This window comes from Antennarius striatus, chromosome 21 (genome assembly GCF_040054535.1).
Source record: "Antennarius striatus isolate MH-2024 chromosome 21, ASM4005453v1, whole genome shotgun sequence".
Classification (NCBI taxonomy): Eukaryota; Metazoa; Chordata; class Actinopteri; order Lophiiformes; family Antennariidae; genus Antennarius; species Antennarius striatus.
Genome location: NC_090796.1, coordinates 320,001 through 341,544, shown reverse-complemented (window position 1 = coordinate 341,544; position 21,544 = coordinate 320,001). Strand labels below are relative to the sequence as shown.

The 21,544-nt window shown below is 50.3% G+C and overlaps 1 protein-coding gene across 1 annotated transcript in view; it reads left to right on the top strand.

Moving 5' to 3' along the window:
• The window catches only part of jmjd1cb (jumonji domain containing 1Cb), a 118,961-nt gene that overhangs the window by 80,774 nt on the left and 16,643 nt on the right, over positions 1 to 21,544 (top strand). The window contains exons 4-15 of the mRNA XM_068305749.1: positions 6,580 to 6,685; positions 6,862 to 6,986; positions 7,231 to 7,374; positions 7,451 to 7,492; positions 7,736 to 7,997; positions 10,017 to 10,547; positions 10,624 to 10,957; positions 13,420 to 14,284; positions 15,226 to 15,417; positions 16,320 to 16,492; positions 16,833 to 16,992; positions 17,999 to 20,228. Of these exons, the coding sequence (XP_068161850.1) occupies positions 6,580 to 6,685; positions 6,862 to 6,986; positions 7,231 to 7,374; positions 7,451 to 7,492; positions 7,736 to 7,997; positions 10,017 to 10,547; positions 10,624 to 10,957; positions 13,420 to 14,284; positions 15,226 to 15,417; positions 16,320 to 16,492; positions 16,833 to 16,992; positions 17,999 to 20,228 (5,164 nt within the window). The remainder of the gene's footprint in view (positions 1 to 6,579; positions 6,686 to 6,861; positions 6,987 to 7,230; positions 7,375 to 7,450; positions 7,493 to 7,735; positions 7,998 to 10,016; positions 10,548 to 10,623; positions 10,958 to 13,419; positions 14,285 to 15,225; positions 15,418 to 16,319; positions 16,493 to 16,832; positions 16,993 to 17,998; positions 20,229 to 21,544) is intronic.

Below are 21,544 nucleotides of genomic sequence, written 5' to 3'. Positions count from 1 at the left end.
TGTGTGTGTGTGTGTGTGTGTGTGTGTGTGTGTGTGTGCTGCTGGAGGAGCTCCTCATGGTGTAACGGGGGGGCATCATTAGTGGTTGTTGCTCCATGAACTACAGTCATGACCATGTGACCCCCGGAGACGGTTCATGTGATCACGTCGGCCCCCCCCTCCAAAAAGATTGGACACCCCCGGTGGTCTCATTCACACAACCTGTACCAGACAGGAGTGGAGCTTTGTTCAGCCCGACATCATGTGTAAACATGGAGATTACTTTAATAATCCCAAAGGGGGATTATTCACCTCTGCTAAATCACACAGCATAGGATTATGAGAATCCATGATCACAGCAGCTAGCAGTAGTTAGCATCAGCTAACAGCAGCTAGTGGCCGTTAGCAGAGGCACAGCTCACCTTTAGAACAGGGGCGACAGGTCTGACCTCCTTACCGTCTGATGTGAGGGTTTGATCAGCTGTTCCTTGGTGGCTGTTTCCTGAGAGCTGCTTCACATTCCCATCAGGCAGCGTTCTGGTCACACCTCAACACTGGAATCCCAGCATGCTGTGGGAAGCCACACGCTGGTTGTTTCTGCTGGTCATCACCTGTCAGTGATCCTCTGGCAGCAGCTGTGGAGTCCTGCAGGTCGTTCCTGAGATGAATTGAATGTGTTGTTACGTCTGGAGGCTGGAGCAGCTGGACGTCCTGGTTTTATGGTGGTTGGAGGACAAGACGTAGAACATCAGCGCTGTGCTGACCACACGTCCTGAGTGCTGTTTTTAGTGCTGCTAGTTTACAGCTGGAAGTAGAACACTGCAGCAGAGGGATGAAGAAGGTGACCTCCTCCATCCTCCTCCTCGTCTCTGTGAACCTCCAGACGTGTGTGCTTTGACTCCTGGAGGGGTTTCATTTCTGTGAGGCACATGAGATTACAGCATTCACTGGATTAGGATTAGGAGTTATAATAACATCTTTGTGAATATTTGGATATATTTGTCTTTGTGTGGTAGAATGGGGAGAAAGTGAAGGGTTGACCTTGTGGTGGGGGGCATGTGTTCTAGGGACTGTGTACTAAAGGGAGTGTATACTAGGGAGTGTATACTAAAGGGAGTGTGTACTAAAGGAGTGTGTGCTAAAGGGAGTGTGTACTAAAGGGAGTGTGTACTAAAGGGAGTGTATACTAGGGAGTGTATACTAGGGAGTGTATACTAAAGGGAGTGTATACTAAAGGAGTGTGTGCTAAAGGAGTGTGTGCTAAAGGGAGTGTGTACTAAAGGAGTGTGTGTTAGGGAGTGTATACTAAAGGGAGTGTGTACTAAAGGAGCGTGTGCTAAAGGAGTGTGTACTAAAGGAGCGTGTACTAAAGGAGCGTGTACTAAAGGAGCGTGTACTGGGGAGTGTATACTAAAGGGAGTGTATACTGGGGAGTGTATACTAAAGGGAATGTGTACTAAAGGAGCGTGTACTAAAGGGAGTGTGTACTAAAGGAGCGTGTACTAAAGCAGAGTGTACTTAAAGCGTGTACTAAGAGAGCGTGTACTAAAGGAGTGTGTACTAGAGGGAGTGTGTACTAGAGGGAGTGTGTATTAAAGGGAGTGTCTACTAAAGTGAGTGTGTACTAGAGGAGTGTGTACTAGAGGGAGTGTGTACTAGAGGGAGTGTGTACTAGAGGGAGTGTGTACTAGAGGGAGTGTGTACTAGAGGGAGTGTGTACTAGAGGAGTGTGCACTAGAGGAGTGTGCACTAGAGGAGTGTGCACTAGAGGAGTGTGCACTAGAGGAGTGTGCACTAGAGGAGTGTGCACTAGAGGAGTGTGCACTAGAGGAGTGTTTACTAGAGGGAGTGTGTACTAGAGGAGTGTGCACTAGAGGAGTGTGCACTAGAGGAGTGTGCACTAGAGGAGTGTGCACTAGAGGAGTGTGCACTAGAGGAGTGTGCACTAGAGGAGTGTGCACTAGAGGAGTGTGCACTAGAGGAGTGTGCACTAGAGGAGCGTGCACTAGAGGAGCGTGCACTAGAGGAGCGTGCACTAGAGGAGCGTGCACTAGAGGAGCGTGCACTAGAGGAGCGTGCACTAGAGGAGCGTGCACTAGAGGAGTGTGCACTAGAGGAGTGTGCACTAGAGGAGTGTGCACTAGAGGAGTGTGAACTAAAGGAGTGTTTACTAGAGGGAGTGTGTACTAGAGGAGTGTATACTAGGGAGTGTATACTAAAGGGAGTGTATGCTAAAGGAGTGTGTGCTAAAGGAGTGTGTGCTAAAGGGAGTGTGTACTAAAGGAGTGTGTGTTAGGGAGTGTATACTAAAGGGAGTGTGTACTAAAGGAGCGTGTGCTAAAGGAGTGTGTACTAAAGGAGCGTGTACTAAAGGAGCGTGTACTAAAGGAGCGTGTACTAAAGGAGCGTGTGCTAAAGGAACGTGTGCTAAAGGAGCGTGTGCTAAAGGAGCCTGTACTAAAGGAGCGTGTACTAAAGGAGCGTGTACTGGGGAGTGTATACTAAAGGGAATGTGTACTAAAGGAGCGTGTACTAAAGGAGCGTGTACTAAAGGAGCGTGTACTGGGGAGTGTATACTAAAGGGAGTGTATACTGGGGAGTGTATACTAAAGGGAATGTGTACTAAAGGAGCGTGTACTAAAGGGAGTGTGTACTAAAGGAGCGTGTACTAAAGCAGAGTGTACTTAAAGCGTGTACTAAGAGAGCGTGTACTAAAGGAGTGTGTACTAGAGGGAGTGTGTACTAGAGGGAGTGTGTATTAAAGGGAGTGTCTACTAAAGTGAGTGTGTACTAGAGGAGTGTGTACTAGAGGGAGTGTGTACTAGAGGGAGTGTGTACTAGAGGGAGTGTGTACTAGAGGGAGTGTGTACTAGAGGGAGTGTGTACTAGAGGGAGTGTGTACTAGAGGAGTGTGCACTAGAGGAGTGTGCACTAGAGGAGTGTGCACTAGAGGAGTGTGCACTAGAGGAGTGTGCACTAGAGGAGTGTGCACTAGAGGAGTGTGAACTAAAGGAGTGTTTACTAGAGGGAGTGTGTACTAGAGGAGTGTGCACTAGAGGAGTGTGCACTAGAGGAGTGTGCACTAGAGGAGTGTGCACTAGAGGAGTGTGCACTAGAGGAGCGTGCACTAGAGGAGCGTGCACTAGAGGAGCGTGCACTAGAGGAGCGTGCACTAGAGGAGCGTGCACTAGAGGAGCGTGCACTAGAGGAGCGTGCACTAGAGGAGTGTGCACTAGAGGAGTGTGCACTAGAGGAGTGTGCACTAGAGGAGTGTGCACTAGAGGAGTGTGAACTAAAGGAGTGTTTACTAGAGGGAGTGTGTACTAGAGGAGTGTATACTAAAGGGAGTGTATACTAAAGGAGTGTGTGCTAAAGGAGTGTGTGCTAAAGGGAGTGTGTACTAAAGGAGTGTGTGTTAGGGAGTGTATACTAAAGGGAGTGTGTACTAAAGGAGCGTGTGCTAAAGGAGTGTGTACTAAAGGAGCGTGTACTAAAGGAGCGTGTACTAAAGGAGCGTGTACTAAAGGAGCGTGTGCTAAAGGAACGTGTGCTAAAGGAGCGTGTGCTAAAGGAGCCTGTACTAAAGGAGCGTGTACTAAAGGAGCGTGTACTGGGGAGTGTATACTAAAGGGAATGTGTACTAAAGGAGCCTGTACTAAAGGAGCGTGTACTAAAGGAGCGTGTACTGGGGAGTGTATACTAAAGGGAGTGTATACTGGGGAGTGTATACTAAAGGGAATGTGTACTAAAGGAGCGTGTACTAAAGGAGCGTGTACTAAAGCAGAGTGTACTTAAAGCGTGTACTAAGAGAGCGTGTACTAAAGGAGTGTGTACTAGAGGGAGTGTGTACTAGAGGGAGTGTGTATTAAAGGGAGTGTCTACTAAAGTGAGTGTGTACTAGAGGAGTGTATACTAGAGGGAGTGTGTACTAGAGGGAGTGTGTACTAGAGGGAGTGTGCACTAGAGGAGTGTGCACTAGAGGAGTGTGCACTAGAGGAGTGTGCACTAGAGGAGTGTGCACTAGAGGAGCGTGCACTAGAGGAGCGTGCACTAGAGGAGCGTGCACTAGAGGAGCGTGCACTAGAGGAGCGTGCACTAGAGGAGCGTGCACTAGAGGAGCGTGCACTAGAGGAGCGTGCACTAGAGGAGCGTGCACTAGAGGAGCGTGCACTAGAGGAGCGTGCACTAGAGGAGCGTGTACTAGAGGAGCGTGTACTAGAGGAGCGTGTACTAGAGGAGCGTGTACTAGAGGAGCGTGTACTAGAGGAGCGTGTACTAGAGGAGCGTGTACTAGAGGAGCGTGTACTAGAGGAGCGTGTACTAGAGGAGCGTTCACTAGAGGAGCGTGCACTAGAGGAGTGTGCACTAGAGGAGCGTGCACTAGAGGAGCGTGTACTAGAGGAGTGTGTACTAGAGGAGCGTGTACTAGAGGAGTGTGTACTAGAGGAGCGTGCACTAGAGGAGCGTGCACTAGAGGAGTGTGCACTAGAGGAGCGTGCACTAGAGGAGCGTGTACTAGAGGAGTGTGTACTAGAGGAGCGTGTACTAGAGGAGCGTGTACTAGAGGAGCGTGCACTAGAGGAGTGTGCACTAGAGGAGCGTGCACTAGAGGAGCGTGTACTAGAGGAGTGTGTACTAGAGGAGCGTGCACTAGAGGAGCGTGCACTAGAGGAGTGTGCACTAGAGGAGCGTGCACTAGAGGAGCGTGTACTAGAGGAGCGTGTACTAGAGGAGCGTGTACTAGAGGAGCGTGTACTAGAGGAGCGTGCACTAGAGGAGTGTGCACTAGAGGAGCGTGCACTAGAGGAGCGTGCACTAGAGGAGTGTGTACTAGAGGAGCGTGTACTAGAGGAGCGTGTACTAGAGGAGCGTGTACTAGAATGTGTACTAGAGGAGCGTGTACTAGAGGAGCGTGTACTAGAGGAGTGTGCACTAGAGGAGCGTGTACTAGAGGAGCGTGCACTAGAGGAGTATTTTCATTTAGAACACATAATGACTTCATGTCTGAGGGTTAAACCACCTTTGATGATGTTTTGTGCGTTAGTTTTGAAATGTGTCCCTAAATGACCTTTGGGTCATTTCAGCAGGGGGGTGTTGGGGGTCATTCTGCTGGGGGTCATTCTGCTGGGGTCCGTACTGTAGCTGGGGGTCGTTTCAGTGACCTCAGATGGGGACGGTCGCTCTGCTGTTCTGTCAGATGTGTGCACTTGGGCTTTCTGTGCTGGGGGGGTCGACGGGCTTTTAATATCCTGTTTTTCAGTTGCCGTTCTGAATTGCCCCCTCCCCCCCAACAAGCTCTCCTTACGGGACCTTTGCGTTGTGCTGCTGGGGGTGTGAACGGCTCTTTGTCCTGCTTTGCACTTGTGTTTCTGTGTTGGTGAACCAGGAAACAGAATCCAGCGTGAAGGAAGCTGAAGACAGACGCTCCACCTGCTCCCCACAGCTCAGCAGTGATTGGTGACACCAGAACAACACGACGTTCAGACACCGTCCTGTCCTCCAGAGCTTCATGTGCACTGATGTGAACAGTAGTGAACAGGGTGTGGAGCACCATGGTTCTTACTGGAGCAGTGAAGTGACTTTTTAAAGCCCCCCCTGTCTGTGTTGTTATGAGGACAGAGGTTGGTTGGTGTCACGTTGAGGATCATTGCTGATAGCGTCGTGGCTAACTGTGTTAGCAATCACAATCGTCTGTTGAAAAGCAGACAAGGAATTTGTTTTCATCAGGTGGTGTCTCAAACTGTACATTCATACATTTAACTAAAACACAAGACGCAAAAACGCAGTAGGTGGGGGGGCACCAGGATGTGATTGTGACAGCGTTAGTAGCCGTGTGGTGAAGTCTGGCTGTTGCTGCCTTTCTCTTGAGAACAAGACAAATGTTGGTTCATGTTTGTGTTACTGGTCGGGTTGAAACCCTGCTGACTGCTCACTGTTGTCCACTGTTGTTCACTGTTGTCCACTGTTGTTCACTGTTGTCCACTGTTGTCCACTGTTGTCCACTGTTGTCCACTGTTGTCCACTGTTGTCCACTGTTGTCCACTGTTGTGCACCATGAAGGTGTTTAGTCATATTAGTACGTCCTTCCCTGTAAAAAATGAGTTTTTTTGATCTGACTCAACATTATTCAGGACTAAATAAAGCCACACTGTAGTGCTTTAGCTGTGGGGGCCCAGCTCCAGAAGACCAGTTGATCTATGAGCTTCAGACACTAAACACCCCCATCACAGACACTGAACACCCCCATCAGACACTGAACACCCCCATCAGACACTGAACACCCCCATCACTGTAATTTTGCTAAATTGTTGCATCAAACTCAGAATTATATTTGACTTAAACCAAAAAAGGAATCCGTTTCATAATTTCCATGCAGTTTTCTTCCCAGCACACGTGACGAACACGGTGTGTGTCGGTGGAGAGCAGGCGGGGCAGGAAGGGGTCGACCCAGCAGACACTTCCTGCCTCTGCTGCCCTCCTAGGAGAGCAGAACAATGTGACGTCACTGGAGCGCCCCCTGCTGGTCACTCTGTGTAATGGTGTGTGTGTGTGTGTGTGTGTGTGTGTGTGTGTGTGTGTGTGTGTGTGTGTGTCTCCCAGGATGAGGTGGACAGTCTGAACCCGGTGCTGAGGGACAACCAGCAGCTGTACGAGGAGGTGAAGGGCTGGCTCAAGGACCAGAAGGTGCAAGAAATCTTTATGCAAGGTAACCTCTTGTTGGTGTGTGTGTGTGTGTGTGTGTGTGTGTGTGTGTGTGTGTGTGTGTGTGTGTGTGTGTGTTCAGTCGTCTCAGACACTGTGTTTGACTCAGATAAAGCTGTGGGTACGTCCTCCACCTGCCAGCAGGCGGCGCTCTGAGTGAAGTGTTCCCTTTGCCTGCAGGTCCCTACTCCCTGAACGGCTACCGTGTGCGTGTCTACAGACAGGACTCTGCCACCCAGTGGTTCACTGGCATCATTACACACCACGACCTCTTCAGTCGAAACATGGTCGTCATGAACGACCAGGTACGCCAGCAGCTCCGTGTTCTGTTACAGCAGCCGCCACGGCACACGTGTGTGTGTGTGTGTGTGTGTGTGTGTGTGTGTGTGTGTGTGTGTGTGTGTGTGTGTGTGTGTGTGTGTGTGTGTGTGTGTGTGTGTGTGTGTGTGTGTGTGTGTGTGTGTGTGTGTGTGTGTGTGTGTGTGTGTGTGTGTGTGTGTGTGTGTGTGTGTCCCTGATGGTCAGTGTGCTCACCTGTCCTGTGTTCAGGTGCTAGAGCCTCAGAACGTGGATCCGTCCATGATCCAGATGACCTTCCTGGATGATGTCGTCCATTCGTTACTGAAGGGAGAAAACATCGGGATCACGTCAAGAAGAAGGTCACGGTCCAGCCAGAACAACAACACGGCTCATGTGAGAACACACACACACACACACACGCACACACACGCACACTCCTGAGCTGATTTCTGTCTGTTGAACCCTACAGGTGTCGGGGGGCAGATCTGGAGGGACCCCCGTCATCAATCAGGTACCCCTCCAGCCGCCCAACGTTCACCTTCAGGATGATCAGATGATAATCCAGACATGAGCGTTAATCTCCTGCAGGAACGTGTTCCAGCTGGGGGGTCACATTAACACCAGTAGAACTGGGGGGTTTTCACTGCAGGCTGTCATAGTGATCACAGTTAATGGAATGAACTGTCTGTTGGTTGTGAGTTTGATTCCCAGAGCTGTTCTCAGCACCACCTGATGACTTCCTGTCTTCCTACAGAGTCATTACACACGAGCCCAGGCTAACAGCCCCCGCCCCACCATGACCTCATCAGTGCCCACCCCCAAAGGCTCTCAGGGGACTGTGACCCCCCAACAGCAGAACCAATCACAGCAAAGCCAGCAGCCAGCCAGCCAATCACACTGCTCACCCAACAGCAGTGGGCGGGATCCCAGAGATCAGCGTGGCGCTCGCTCGTCCAAGAGGAAGGGGTCGGACAGCAGCGCCCCCGAGGAGGACAGGAAGGAGGAGACGGGAAGAGGTGACACACACACACACACACACACACACACACACACACACACACACACACACACACACACACACACACACACACACACACACACACACACACTCAGGCTCTGCAGAGCCGCAGAAGTCAGTCAGGTTTGTTGTTGTGACCGGTAGCAGTACCATGCTAGTACCATGCTAGTACCATGCTAGTACCATGCTAGTACCATGCTAGTACCGTCTGTGGAGATAAAGAGGTTGGGGACCACTGGGTTAAACCATTCCTGGCTTCTGGTCGGCTGGGAACCAACAACCTTCTTTAATTTGTTGTTAATGGAGTGTTTAAACGTAGACCCTAAAGTACATGAGTGAGGACTTGTGTACTCTTGCTGTACAGTAATCTCTCGCTTATTCACACTTCAAGATGCAAAGTGTCATTCTTTTTCTTCTCCTTTGGGCTTTTCCCTTCAGGGTCTCCACAGCCAATCAGTGTCCTCCATCTAACCCTGTCTTCTCATCCTCTTCTCTCACACCAACTACCTTCATGTCCTCTTTCACTACATCCATAAACCTCCTCTTTGGTCTTCCTCTAGGCCTCCTGCCTGGCAGTTCAGAACTCAGCATCCTTCTACCAATATGTTCACTATCTCCAAAGTGTCATTAAATTATGGATTTTTAAAATGATATATATAATAATTTCAGAATTATATATTATACTGTATATATATTGTATACTGTCCTCGATGAGAAGTAAGCATCTTCTCATCAGGACGAGGGGCAGTGAGAGTCGAGGACCAGAGGCCTGTACCATAAAGCTGGATTACAGCTTAGCCAGATAATTTCAGGCTTAACCCTGGCTTTTCGGTACCATGAAGGTGGCTGACTTTCTATCAGGCTACGTTGTCGCGGTAACCTATGCTGAACACCTAACCTGCTCCAGAGCAGGATAAGTTCAGGATAAGATCAGCAGGTATAACAGCCCCACCCACTGACCAATCAGAGCTCAGCAGGTATAACAGCCCCACCTACTGACCAATCAGAGCTCAGCAGGTATAACAGCCCCACCTACTGACCAATCAGTTCTCCTGAAAACGGGCCGTCCGTTCCCTGAGAACCCGGTGGATCTCGGGTCACAGCTTGTGTGCAGAGCGCTCAGGCAGAGAGAATATTTAGGGATGGCTGTAATCCGGTGGGATTACCTGAACAATGACTGTAGAAAGGTAGAGGTTTTGGGGGGAGGGGTTACATTACATCTGTCAGCTGCTGGAGCCTCACATCAGGAATGGAACGCACCCCAACCACGCGCTGACAGCCCCCCACAGTGTGCATTGACCTGAGGGTCTTTGACACAGTTAATATATTTGAGTGATGTTGGTAATTATTATGATGTCCTGAAATCCCTCGTTGGACGGGTTACAAGCAAGACAGATAGAATGTCACTGATCAATGATTTGTTTCAGTAAATCATGGATTGATCGATTGATTGATTGATCGGTACTTGTGTTGGCGATGCTGAAAACCTGTGAAGAACACAGTACGTAGAGCTGTTCATAAAGTCACGGGGCTACGATCACATGTCATAACCAAACATGTGGTTCACACACACATGTATGAACACACACATGTTACTGTAGTCAGATACACAAGTGCAGTCATAGTGGGGCAGTAATATTATAATGGCACTAACTTCCTCATTGACGCAGTCGGCCATGTTTTCCCAGAGATCCTTGCTCCGTTTGGCAGCTGCAGCTGTGTTGCTGTTTGCCTGGATTATTGATTTGTATTGATCGTATTTATTAGTTATTATTGTTTGCTCCTCCGTTGTGAAATATGCGTCTCGGGCCAGTTTGTTGCATGTTTGTGATTGGTCGCATGCAGCAAACTCCGCCCTTTTTATGTGAGCGCGCACAGATCTAGAGTGGACAAGTCTGGATTGGATTAGTGAGTTGATAGCCGGCTTTATGGTACTGAAAATCTGGAGGGTGGATGTCTGGGTAAGTTATGAGTTAAAGGAATAATCTGTGGTTTTATGATCTTTTTATTTTTCCAGATTCCAAGGCGAAGGCCAAGCAGGTGGTGAACAAACGCAGGAAGGGCGAGGAGGAGGAGAAGAAAGCGAATCTAAAGAGGCTGAAGACTGACATGACCTCTGACCTTTCAGAGAGCAGTGACTCAGAAAACCCACACAAGAGAACGGCCCACTCCTCGTGCTCCTCTTCCTCCTCATCGTCTTCATCCTCCTCCTCCTCCTCCTCTTCCTCCTCCTCCTCCTCCTCCTCAGAGCCCAGCTCAGAGAACGAGCTGAAGACTCGTGGCGCCGACGTGAAGCCGATCAGCGAGGAGGAGGAGAAGCCTCTGATGTCAGGCAGCAAGGTCAACGACTCCTCCTGCCTCATTGGCCGCCTGTCCCCGTGGGCGGAGCTTCAAGCAGCGGAGGATAAGGAAACGGCGAAGCTGATTACGAAGGAGGAGGAGGAGCTGGTGGCTGTGACACAGATCACACAGTCGCCACGGCAACAGGTGCTGCTGATGTCTGACCCCGTCCCAGGCAGCCTGATGGAGGCCAAGAGCTCTGGTAAAGGTGAGTCCCCCCCCAGGGAGGCCGGGGTCCCCCTGGGGCATCAGTAGGTTCACTAACCCCCCCTGTATGATTCCAGCCACATCTCAGACCCCTCTGATGTCACACCTCCACGCCGGGGGCGTGATCGACATCACGGACGACGCCCAGGCCACGGTGCATCAGGAGAGCTCCGAGGCCGTGTCGGCGCTGCTCGCCGCGCAGAAGGCGGAGTCCACCTCTCTGTCGCCCTACCTCCCCCTCAACCCCTCCCCCGTCTCCTCACCCCCCATTCCCCCCTCCCCCTCCCCATCAGAAGGATCCCGAAGAGCCGACATGGAGTCCCCCATGCAGGCGCAAGGAATCATGGGAAGTGTTGTGACGGCGACCCGGAGCTTAAACAAGATGGAGTTTGTTCCGTCGGAGGTCATCAGGTAGGAATTAACGGGGGGGGGGGGGTTATCAGAGGAACCTTTAAACACACCACAGATAAACGGGGGGGGGGGGGCATGATGGTGAAAATCTGTCCTGATAATCAATCGGTCATTGATTAGTGAAATGATGACACATAATCTGATAGACATGAAAATGAGGGGTGTGTGTGTGTGTGTGTGTGTGTGTGTGTGTGTGTGTGTGTGTGTGTTACTGTGTGTGTGTGTGTGTGTGTGTTACTGTGTGTGTGTGTTACTGTGTGTGTGTGTGTGTGTTACTGTGTGTGTGTGTGTGTTACTGTGTGTGTGTGTGTGTGTTACTGTGTGTGTGTGTGTGTGTGTGTTACTGTGTGTGTGTGTGTGTGTTACTGTGTGTGTGTGTGTGTTACTGTGTGTGTGTGTGTGTGTTACTGTGTGTGTGTGTGTATGTGTGTTACTGTGTGTGTGTGTGTGTGTGTGTGTTACTGTGTGTGTGTGTGTGTGTTACTGTGTGTGTGTGTGTGTGTGTGTGTGTTACTGTGTGTGTGTGTGTGTGTGTTACTGTGTGTGTGTGTGTGTGTTACTGTGTGTGTGTGTGTGTGTGTTACTGTGTGTGTGTGTTACTGTGTGTGTGTGTTACTGTGTGTGTGTGTGTGTGTGTGTGTGTGTGTGTGTGTTACTGTGTGTGTGTGTGTGTGTGTTACTGTGTGTGTGTGTGTGTTACTGTGTGTGTGTGTGTGTGTGTTACTGTGTGTGTGTGTGTGTGTGTTACTGTGTGTGTGTGTGTGTGTGTGTGTGTGTGTGTGTGTGTGTGTGTGTGTGTGTGTGTGTGTGTGTTACTGTGTGTGTGTGTGTGTGTGTTACTGTGTGTGTGTGTGTGTGTGTGTGTTACTGTGTGTGTGTGTTACTGTGTGTGTGTGTTACTGTGTGTGTGTGTGTGTGTGTGTGTGTGTGTGTGTGTGTGTGTGTGTGTGTGTGTTACTGTGTGTGTGTGTGTGTGTGTGTTACTGTGTGTGTGTGTGTGTGTGTGTGTGTGTGTTACTGTGTGTGTGTGTGTGTTACTGTGTGTGTGTGTGTGTTACTGTGTGTGTGTGTGTGTGTGTGTGTGTGTGTTACTGTGTGTGTGTGTGTGTGTGTTACTGTGTGTGTGTGTGTGTGTTACTGTGTGTGTGTGTTACTGTGTGTGTGTGTTACTGTGTGTGTGTTTGTGTGTGTGTGTGTGTGTGTTACTGTGTGTGTGTGTGTGTGTGTTACTGTGTGTGTGTGTGTGTATGTATGCGTGTGTGTTACTGTGTGCGTGTGTGTTATTGTGTGTATGTGTGTTACTGTGTGTGTGTTATTGTGTGTGTGTGTGTGTGTTACTGTTTGTGTGTGTGTGTGTGTGTGTGTTACTGTGTGTGTGTGTGTGTGTGTGTTACTGTGTGTGTGTGTGTGTGTTACTGTGTGTGTGTGTGTTACTGTGTGTGTGTGTGTGTTATTGTGTGTGTGTGTGTGTGTGTTAATGTGTGTGTGTGTGTGTGTGTGTTACTGTGTGTGTGTGTGTGTGTTACTGTGTGTGTGTGTGTGTTACTGTGTGTGTGTGTTTGTTACTGTGTGTGTGTGTGTTACTGTGTGTGTGTGTGTTACTGTGTGTGTGTGTGTGTGTTACTGTGTGTGTGTTATTGTGTGTGTGTGTGTGTGTTACTGTTTGTGTGTGTGTGTGTGTGTGTGTTACTGTGTGTGTGTGTGTGTGTGTGTTACTGTGTGTGTGTGTGTGTGTTACTGTGTGTGTGTGTGTTACTGTGTGTGTGTGTGTGTTATTGTGTGTGTGTGTGTGTGTGTTAATGTGTGTGTGTGTGTGTGTGTGTTACTGTGTGTGTGTGTGTGTGTTACTGTGTGTGTGTGTGTGTTACTGTGTGTGTGTGTTTGTTACTGTGTGTGTGTGTGTTACTGTGTGTGTGTGTGTTACTGTGTGTGTGTGTGTGTTACTGTGTGTGTGTGTGTGTTACTGTGTGTGTGTGTGTATGTATGCATTTGTGTTACTGTGTGTGTGTGCGTGTGTTATTGTGTGTGTGTGTGTGTTACTGTTTGTGTGTGTGTGTGTGTGTTACTGTGTGTGTGTGTGTGTTACTGTGTGTGTGTGTTACTGTGTGTGTGTGTTACTGTGTGTGTGTGTGTGTTACTGTGTGTGTGTGTGTGTGTGTGTGTGTGTAATTGTGTGTGTGTGTTACTGTGTGTGTGTGTGTGTGTGTGTGTGTGTGTTATTGTGTGTGTGTGTGTGTTATTGTGTGTGTGTGTGTGTGTGTTACTGTGTGTGTGTGTGTGTGTGTGTGTGTTACTGTGTGTGTGTGTTACTGTGTGTGTGTGTGTGTGTGTGTGTGTGTGTGTGTGTGTGTGTGTGTGTAATTGTGTGTGTGTGTTACTGTGTGTGTGTGTGTGTTGTATATATAATGTATATAATGTATATAAATGTACACACTGGTACACATGTAAAGTATTGTCTTCAGGCCCGTCACGTTGGCGGGGGCCGACACCTCCATCCTCGTGGAGAAGAAGGCGGTCCTTCCTCACCACCTTCATCACCCGGTACCTCAACACTACACGGCCAGCCCCCCCAGCGTGAAGAGCCCGTCTCAGTCTGAGGACAGCAGGAAACCCCCCCAGCAGCAGCCGCCCCCCCACAGGATCAACACGGTTCTTCCACCTGACTCCAGGCCCAGAAGCAGCCCTGCCCCTGCTCAGCAGAAGCTCCACCCCCACCCCCCCGCCCCCGCTGACACCGTCAGAACCAAACCCCCCCTGGGCCCGCTGGAAAGACCCAAGCCCAACACCTCCCCTGAGGTCTCCAAGCATAAACGCTACTGTGATGCGTCCCCCCCCCTGACGGGGCGGGTCATCACTAAAGCGGAGGCAGCAGAGCCCCCCCGCTCTGGCTTCAAGCCGGTGGCAGAGTCGGGGGGGGCCGGCGCCAACACCAGGAGCCCCCTCATCATCGACAAGAACGAGACCTTCACCGTCTACAGGGACCCCGCCCTGCTGCGCCCCGACCCCGAGGCCCCCCCGGGGGCCGCCCTCCCCTCCAACCATGTGGCTGCCTACCTCCACCCCCACCTGCACACGCTACACTCCCCTCCGCCTCACGCCCCCTGCCTCAACTCTGCCCCCCACCCCCACACCGCTCCCCACCTCCTGCCCCCCCCCCACAGCTCCACCCTACCTCACCCCCACCTCCTGCCACCGGGGGTGCTGCCGGCCATGCCCCCCCCTGCTACCTCTCTGCTGGGGGGGCACCCCCGCCTCGACTCTCCTGGGGGGTTGGGTCACCTGACCCTCCCCCACGCGGGCGCCGCCCACCAGCAGCAGTTCCTACAGGTACACACACATTAAACACACACACACACACACATTAAACACACATTAAACACACACACACACACATTACACACACACACACACACACACATTACACACACACACACACACACACACATTAAACACACATTAAACATACACACACACACATTGCAAACACACACACACACACATTAAACACACACACACACACATTAAACACACACACATTAAACACACACACATTAAACACACACACACACACATTAAACACACACACATTAAACACACACACACACACACACATTAAACACACACACATTAAACACACACACATTAAACACACACACATTAAACACACACACACACATTAAACACACACACATTAAACACACACACATTAAACACACACACACACACACATTAAACACACACACACACACATTAAACACACACACACGCACACACACACATTAAACACACACACACATTAAACACACACACATTAAACACACACACACATTAAACACACACACATTAAACACACACACACACACACACATTAAACACACACACATTAAACACACACACATTAAACACACACACATTAAACACACACACACACATTAAACACACACACATTAAACACACACACATTAAACACACACACACATTAAACACACACACATTAAACACACACACATTAAACACACACACATTAAACACACACACACACACACATTAAACACACACACACACACATTAAACACACACACACGCACACACACACATTAAACACACACACACATTAAACACACACACATTAAACACACACACACATTAAACACACACACACACACACACACACACACACACACACACACACACACACACACATTAAACACACACACACACACACACACACATTCTCCATCATGAACTGAATGGTTGTTTTCCCCCAGGGTCAGGCCCCCCCACCACCACCTCTACTAGCACAGACCCACAGTGGGGGGGCAGGTCTCGGGCTCTACCCCATCCTCTGGCAGTACCCCAATGGAACGTCAACCTCATACCCCCCTGGGCTCAACCTGCCCCCCACCGCCAAGTGGGTTCATTCTGACAGTCCTGTGAGCTCAGAGGCGTCAATCAGGAGGGTAAGCCCCGCCCCCTGGGCCTCCATCACCCGTCATCATCCATCCATCATCATCATGATCCATCCATCATCTATCCATCCATTATCCATCCATCATCCATCCATCATCCATCCATACATCATCCATCCATCACCATCATCATCCACCCATCATCCATCCATCATCCATCCATCATCATCATGATCCATCCATCATCTATCCATCCATCATCCATCCATACATCATCCATCCATCATCCATCCATACATCATCCATCCATCATCATCATGATCCATCCATCATCTATCCATCCATCATCCATCCATCATCCATCCATCATCCATCCATACATCATCCATCCATCATCCATCCATACATCATCGATCCATCATCATCATGATCCATCCATCATCCATCCATCCATCATCCATCCATCATCCATCCATCATCCATCCATACATCATCCATCCATCACCATCATCATCCACCCATCATCCATCCATCATCCATCCATCATCATCATGATCCATCCATCATCTATCCATCCATCATCCATCCATCCATCCATCCATCATCTATCCATCCATCCATCATCCATCCATCATCATCATGATCCATCCATCATCTATCCATCCATCATCCATCCATACATCATCCATCCATCATCTATCCATCCATCATCCATCCATCCATCCATCCATCATCTATCCATCCATCATCATCCATCCATCATCCATCCATCCATCCATCATCATCCATCCATCATCCATCCATCCATCCATCATCCATCCATACATCATCCATCACCATCATCATCCATCCATCATCATCCATCCCTCCCTCCCTCCCTCCGCCCCTAACCCCCCTGCTTAGGGGCGGAGGGAGGGTCCACATGTCTGACTGGTCCACACGTGTGTGTTCAGAACACTCCCAGTCCGTGGCTGCACCAGGCTACTGGGAGCACTGGTGACGGTCTGGGACTGCTGAGCCACGTTCCTGTTCGTCCAGCCAGCGCCGACCCCCACCGCCCCCCCGTCAAAGTCTCCGCCCACACCAGCCCCTCCCTGTCCAAGGCCAGCATGGAGATCCATAAAGGGTGAGTAGACCAGACCTGGTGGCAGTAGTGAAGTCACCTGTGTGTGAGTGGTGACCCGTGTGGTGACCGTGTGACCCGTGTGTGTGGTGACCCGTGTGTGTGTGGTGACCCGTGTGTGTGTGGTGACCCGTGTGTGTGTGGTGACCCGTGTGTGTGTGGTGACCCGTGTGGTGATCCGTGTGGTGACCGTGTGGCCCGTGTGTTATTAGTGACCTGGGGGTGATCGTGTGACCCGTGTGTGTGAGTGGTAACCCCTGAATGTGTGGTGACCCGTGTGTGTGCTGACCCGTGTGGTGACCGTGTGACCCGTGTGTGTGTGTGCTGACCCGTGTGTGTTTAGGGACGTGGAGAAGAAGGGCTTCCTGGAGCCCCCCAGGACTCTGACTCTGGCCCAGCTGAAACACGACCAGACCGACAGAAGCAGAACCCCAACGGGGAAAGAAGCCAGCTTGCACCGCCTCTACCTGGACCCCCCCAGCAAGGCCCGCCTCGACCCACAGGTACCCCCCCCAGGACACCAGTGTGTGGTTCACCTCTGGGGGAGGAGATGATTACAGTAGTCACACACTAACATGTAAATAACATTTAACACACACACATTCACACAGGGGCCTTTAGTCATGTAATTAAGGGAGATGGTAGAAGAGCTGCCAGGTGTATTAATGACTCGGCCCATCGACTGGTCTACATCATGTGTCAAACTCAAGGCCCGGGGGCCAAATGTGGCCCTCCACATCATTTAATGTGTCCAAAAATAAACAAGTCAAAAGTGTGCTTTGACCAAAACTACATTTCCCACAATGCAGTAGTTCAGCCCATCTTAACTCTGACTAAAAGTTGTGAACAAAGTTAACGTCCTAACTTGTGTCTGATGTTATTTTTCTTTATTGATTGATAGTTTGATCCTTGATTGATGGAGTTCTGTGGGTTTAATAACCTGACAAATGAAAAGGATTTATGTTAGAACAGAGAAACAAACAAACATGTTTTTTCTGTCTAACTGTAATGTTTGGAACTAGAATCAGTCAGAAATTCAGTTATTTAACATTAAGGAGTAGTTACATTTAGTTACATTACACTGAGTTACATTTAGTTACATTTATTAGTTACATTAAGGAGTAGTTACATTTAGTTACATTACACTGAGTTACATTTAGTTACATTTATTAGTTACATTAAGGAGTAGTTACATTTAGTTACATTACACTGAGTTACATTTAGTTACATTTATTAGTTACATTAAGGAGTAGTTACATTTAGTTACATTAGACTGAGTTACATTTAGTTACATTTATTAATTACCTTAAGGAGTAGTTACATTTAGTTACATTACACTGAGTTACATTTAGTTACATTTATTAGTTACATCTGGCCCTGTGAGGACAGCAGTGATGCTGATGTGGCCCCCAGTAAAGATGACTTTGCCCCCCCCCCCCCCCCAGTGGTGTTTTGAGGTTTCTGACTCTGACCCTCTGAGCTCAGTACCTGTTGTCCTTTTTTTCCCAGGATGCCTTGCAGGCGGAGCGCAGCAGTAAGTACAAAGAGGAGAACAGGCAGATCCTGAAGGAGAGCATCGAGGTGGCCCCCTTCACCGCCAAGATGCAGCGCCCCGCTGAGGGGGGGGTGGACCGGGACAGGGACCGGTGTCGGGAGGCGGCCTTCCCCGTCCGCATACCAAACGTGGCCTCGTCCAATCACAAGGCTGGCCACGCCCACTTCCATGTCATCCAACCAGAGAAGAGCACCTACTTCACCACCCTGTCCAACAGCGTGGTGAACGAGCCCCCCCGGCTGTACCGCTCCAAGGAGCTCAGCTCCTACTACGAGAAGCTGCCGGGGGCGGTGTCGGGGGCAGGGCCCGGGGCAGGGGCCGCCGCGCCCAGGCAGGGGGCGCTGTCCTTAGGCAGCTACAGCTCCAAAGCCTCCCTCTCTAAACCCCCCCCCCTGATCAAACACCAGCCAGAGGGGGGGGAGGGTCTGGCGGGGAAGATCAGTGAGCAGCTCTGCCAGCAGGTGGCGCTGGTGCAGCATCAGCACCATGCCATGGAGAGGGGGGGCCGCCGCAGCCCCTCCAGCTCTGCTGCCACCTTCACATCGGCTTCGTTCTCCCCCGCCCCCAGCCACGCCCCCAGCCACGCCCTCCACCCCCACCCCACCCTCAGGGCGATGCCTTCCCTCCACCGCGCCCCCGTCTTCCACCCCCCCACGCAGCACGCCCTGGAACGCAAAGACACGGCAGAGCGGGACCGGGAGAGAGCCACCTATGGGGGGCGCCTGTCCCCCCCCACCCTCACCCCCATCCAGCCCGTTAGCTTAGCGTCGGCGGGGAGCCAGACGCTAGTGGAGCAGCAGAAACCCCCCACGCTACTGCCCGAACTCAGGGACAGCAAAGCTCACGGGAACACTGCCGTGGTCACGTCGGGGGGGTCGGCCATCAGCGTGGACAGCGTGAGTCCCTCTGATGGCTGGAAGGGGGGTAAAGAGCGCCCCCTAAAGGATAAGCCCCACGCCGCCGTGGCGTCTGTCATCGTGCGTCCGCTAACGGCTAACATTGGTGCTAACAGGTGTGGTGCTGTGGCCCCCAAGGAGTTCCCCCTGGGGGGCTTCTACCCCTCCAAGCCCCAGGGTGAATGTCTGAGGCGAGGGGGGGGTGTTGGGGAGTCTAGGGTGGGTGGAGTCATTCAGCCCACCTCCAACCTGGAGGAGTGTGTTCAGTACAGACAGACCTCTGGGTGGGGCAGTAAAGTGGGGGGGGGCGTTAACCCTTTGTGCAGGACTGTCCCAGAGGCGAAATGCTGGGCTCCCCCCGCCCCTGAAACCACAACACAAGGAGAGACATCAGCCCCCCAGCTCAGCCACTCAGGACCACCCACTACGCCTCCTGGGGGGGCCCGCCCCCCATCAGGGACACCCCAGCCCAGTCCGAGCCCCGCCCCAACACCGACATCTGTGTCTGCCCCCGCTCAGCCTTACTGCCCCTCCTTCGTCCACCTGAAGAAGCACAAAGCCGCCCTGGCTGCAGCCCAGTCCCGACTGGTGTCTGCCCCCCCCATCACGGCCACGCCCTCTCTGAGCAGCCCCCCCGCTGACAAGACTCACTGCTCTCCTCCACCAATCACAGGCCAGGCCTTGTCCTCTGCTGACAGCAGCAGCTCGGCCAATGGGAGCGCCGCTCCAGACAAGTCCCGCCCCCTGGCGAACGGCCTCGTGGCATTGGTCCCTCCCAACGCCAAGCAGCCCAACAACTACCACAAGCTGAAGAGGGCGTGGCTGACGCGCCACTCCGAGGAGGACAGGAACACGTCTGAGGGCGTGTCCAGACCGGAGAGGGTCGGCGTGCCCCCCCCCAGCACCCCCATGGCAGACATGATCAAACCCTGCACCGTCAACCTCAGCGCCCCCACCTCCAGCGAGGTGGACCTTAGCAAGGATGGCGGGGGCAAAGGGGAGAGGCACCTGGAGGAGAAGCTGGGCGGGGGGGAGGAGAGGAAGGTCTCATCGCGGCGGGGGGGCAAACGGCCCTACGAGTCCGCCTCAGACAGCGGGGGGGACGAGTCGGACACCAGCGAGAGCAAGATGGAGGGGAGGGCCAAACGGCAGCCGAAGCCCACCTACAAGAAGAAGCAGAACGACCTGGCGAGGAGGAGGGGCGACGACCGGGAGGAGGAGGAGCCAAAGCCCAACGGCATCTTCAGGTCGGCCCGCGAGAAGACCAGGATGAAGATGACCAGCAGCAGTGAGTCGGACGGTCGCCACGGAAACGCAGTATTTACTGCACTTTAAGAGCCTAAAAGCCTTTAAATCTCTCAAAAACCAACAGTACGCTTTATAATCCAGTACGCCTTATAATCCAGTGCGTTTTATAATCCAGTACGTTTTATAATCCAGTGCGTTTTATAATCCAGTACGTTTTATAATCCAGTACGTTTTATAATCCAGTACGTTTTATAATCCAGTGCGTTTTATAATCCAGTACGTTTTATAATACAGTGCGTTTTGTAATCCAGTGATTTTTATAATCCAGTACGTTTTATAATCCAGTACGCTTTATAATCCAGTGCGCTTTGTAATCCAGTACGTTTTATAATCCAGTACGTTTTATAATCCAGTACGTTTTATAATACAGTGCGCTTTGTAATCCAGTGATTTTTATAATCCAGTACGTTTTATAATCCAGTACGCTTTATAATCCAGTGCGCTTTGTAATCCAGTACGTTTTATAATCCAGTACGTTTTATAATCCAGTACGCTTTATAATCCAGTGCGCTTTGTAATCCAGTACGTTTTATAATCCAGTACGTTTTATAATCCAGTACGTTTTATAATCCAGTACGCTTTATAATCCAGTGCGCTTTGTAATCCAGTACGTTTTATAATCCAGTACGTTTTATAATCCAGTACGTTTTATAATACAGTGCGTTTTGTAATCCAGTGATTTTTATAATCCAGTACGTTTTGTAATCCAGTGATTTTTATAATCCAGTACGCTTTATAATCCAGTGTGCTTTGTAATCCAGTACATTTTATAATCCAGTACGTTTTATAATCCAGTACGTTTTATAATCCAGTATGCTTTATAATCCAGTGCGCTTTGTAATCCAGTACGTTTTATAATCCAGTACGTTTTATAATCCAGTACGTTTTATAATACAGTGCGTTTTGTAATCCAGTGATTTTTATAATCCAGTACGTTTTATAATCCAGTACGCTTTATAATCCAGTGCGCTTTGTAATCCAGTACGTTTTATAATCCAGTACGTTTTATAATCCAGTACGCTTTATAATCCAGTGCGCTTTGTAATCCAGTACGTTTTATAATCCAGTACGTTTTATAATCCAGTACGTTTTATAATCCAGTACGTTTTATAATCCAGTACGTTTTATAATCCAGTGCGTTTTATAATCCAGTACGTTTTATAATCCAGTACGTTTTATAATCCAGTGCGTTTTATAATCCAGTACGTTTTATAATCCAGTACGTTTTGTAATCCAGTGATTTTTATAATCCAGTACGCTTTATAATCCAGTGTGCTTTGTAATCCAGTACGTTTT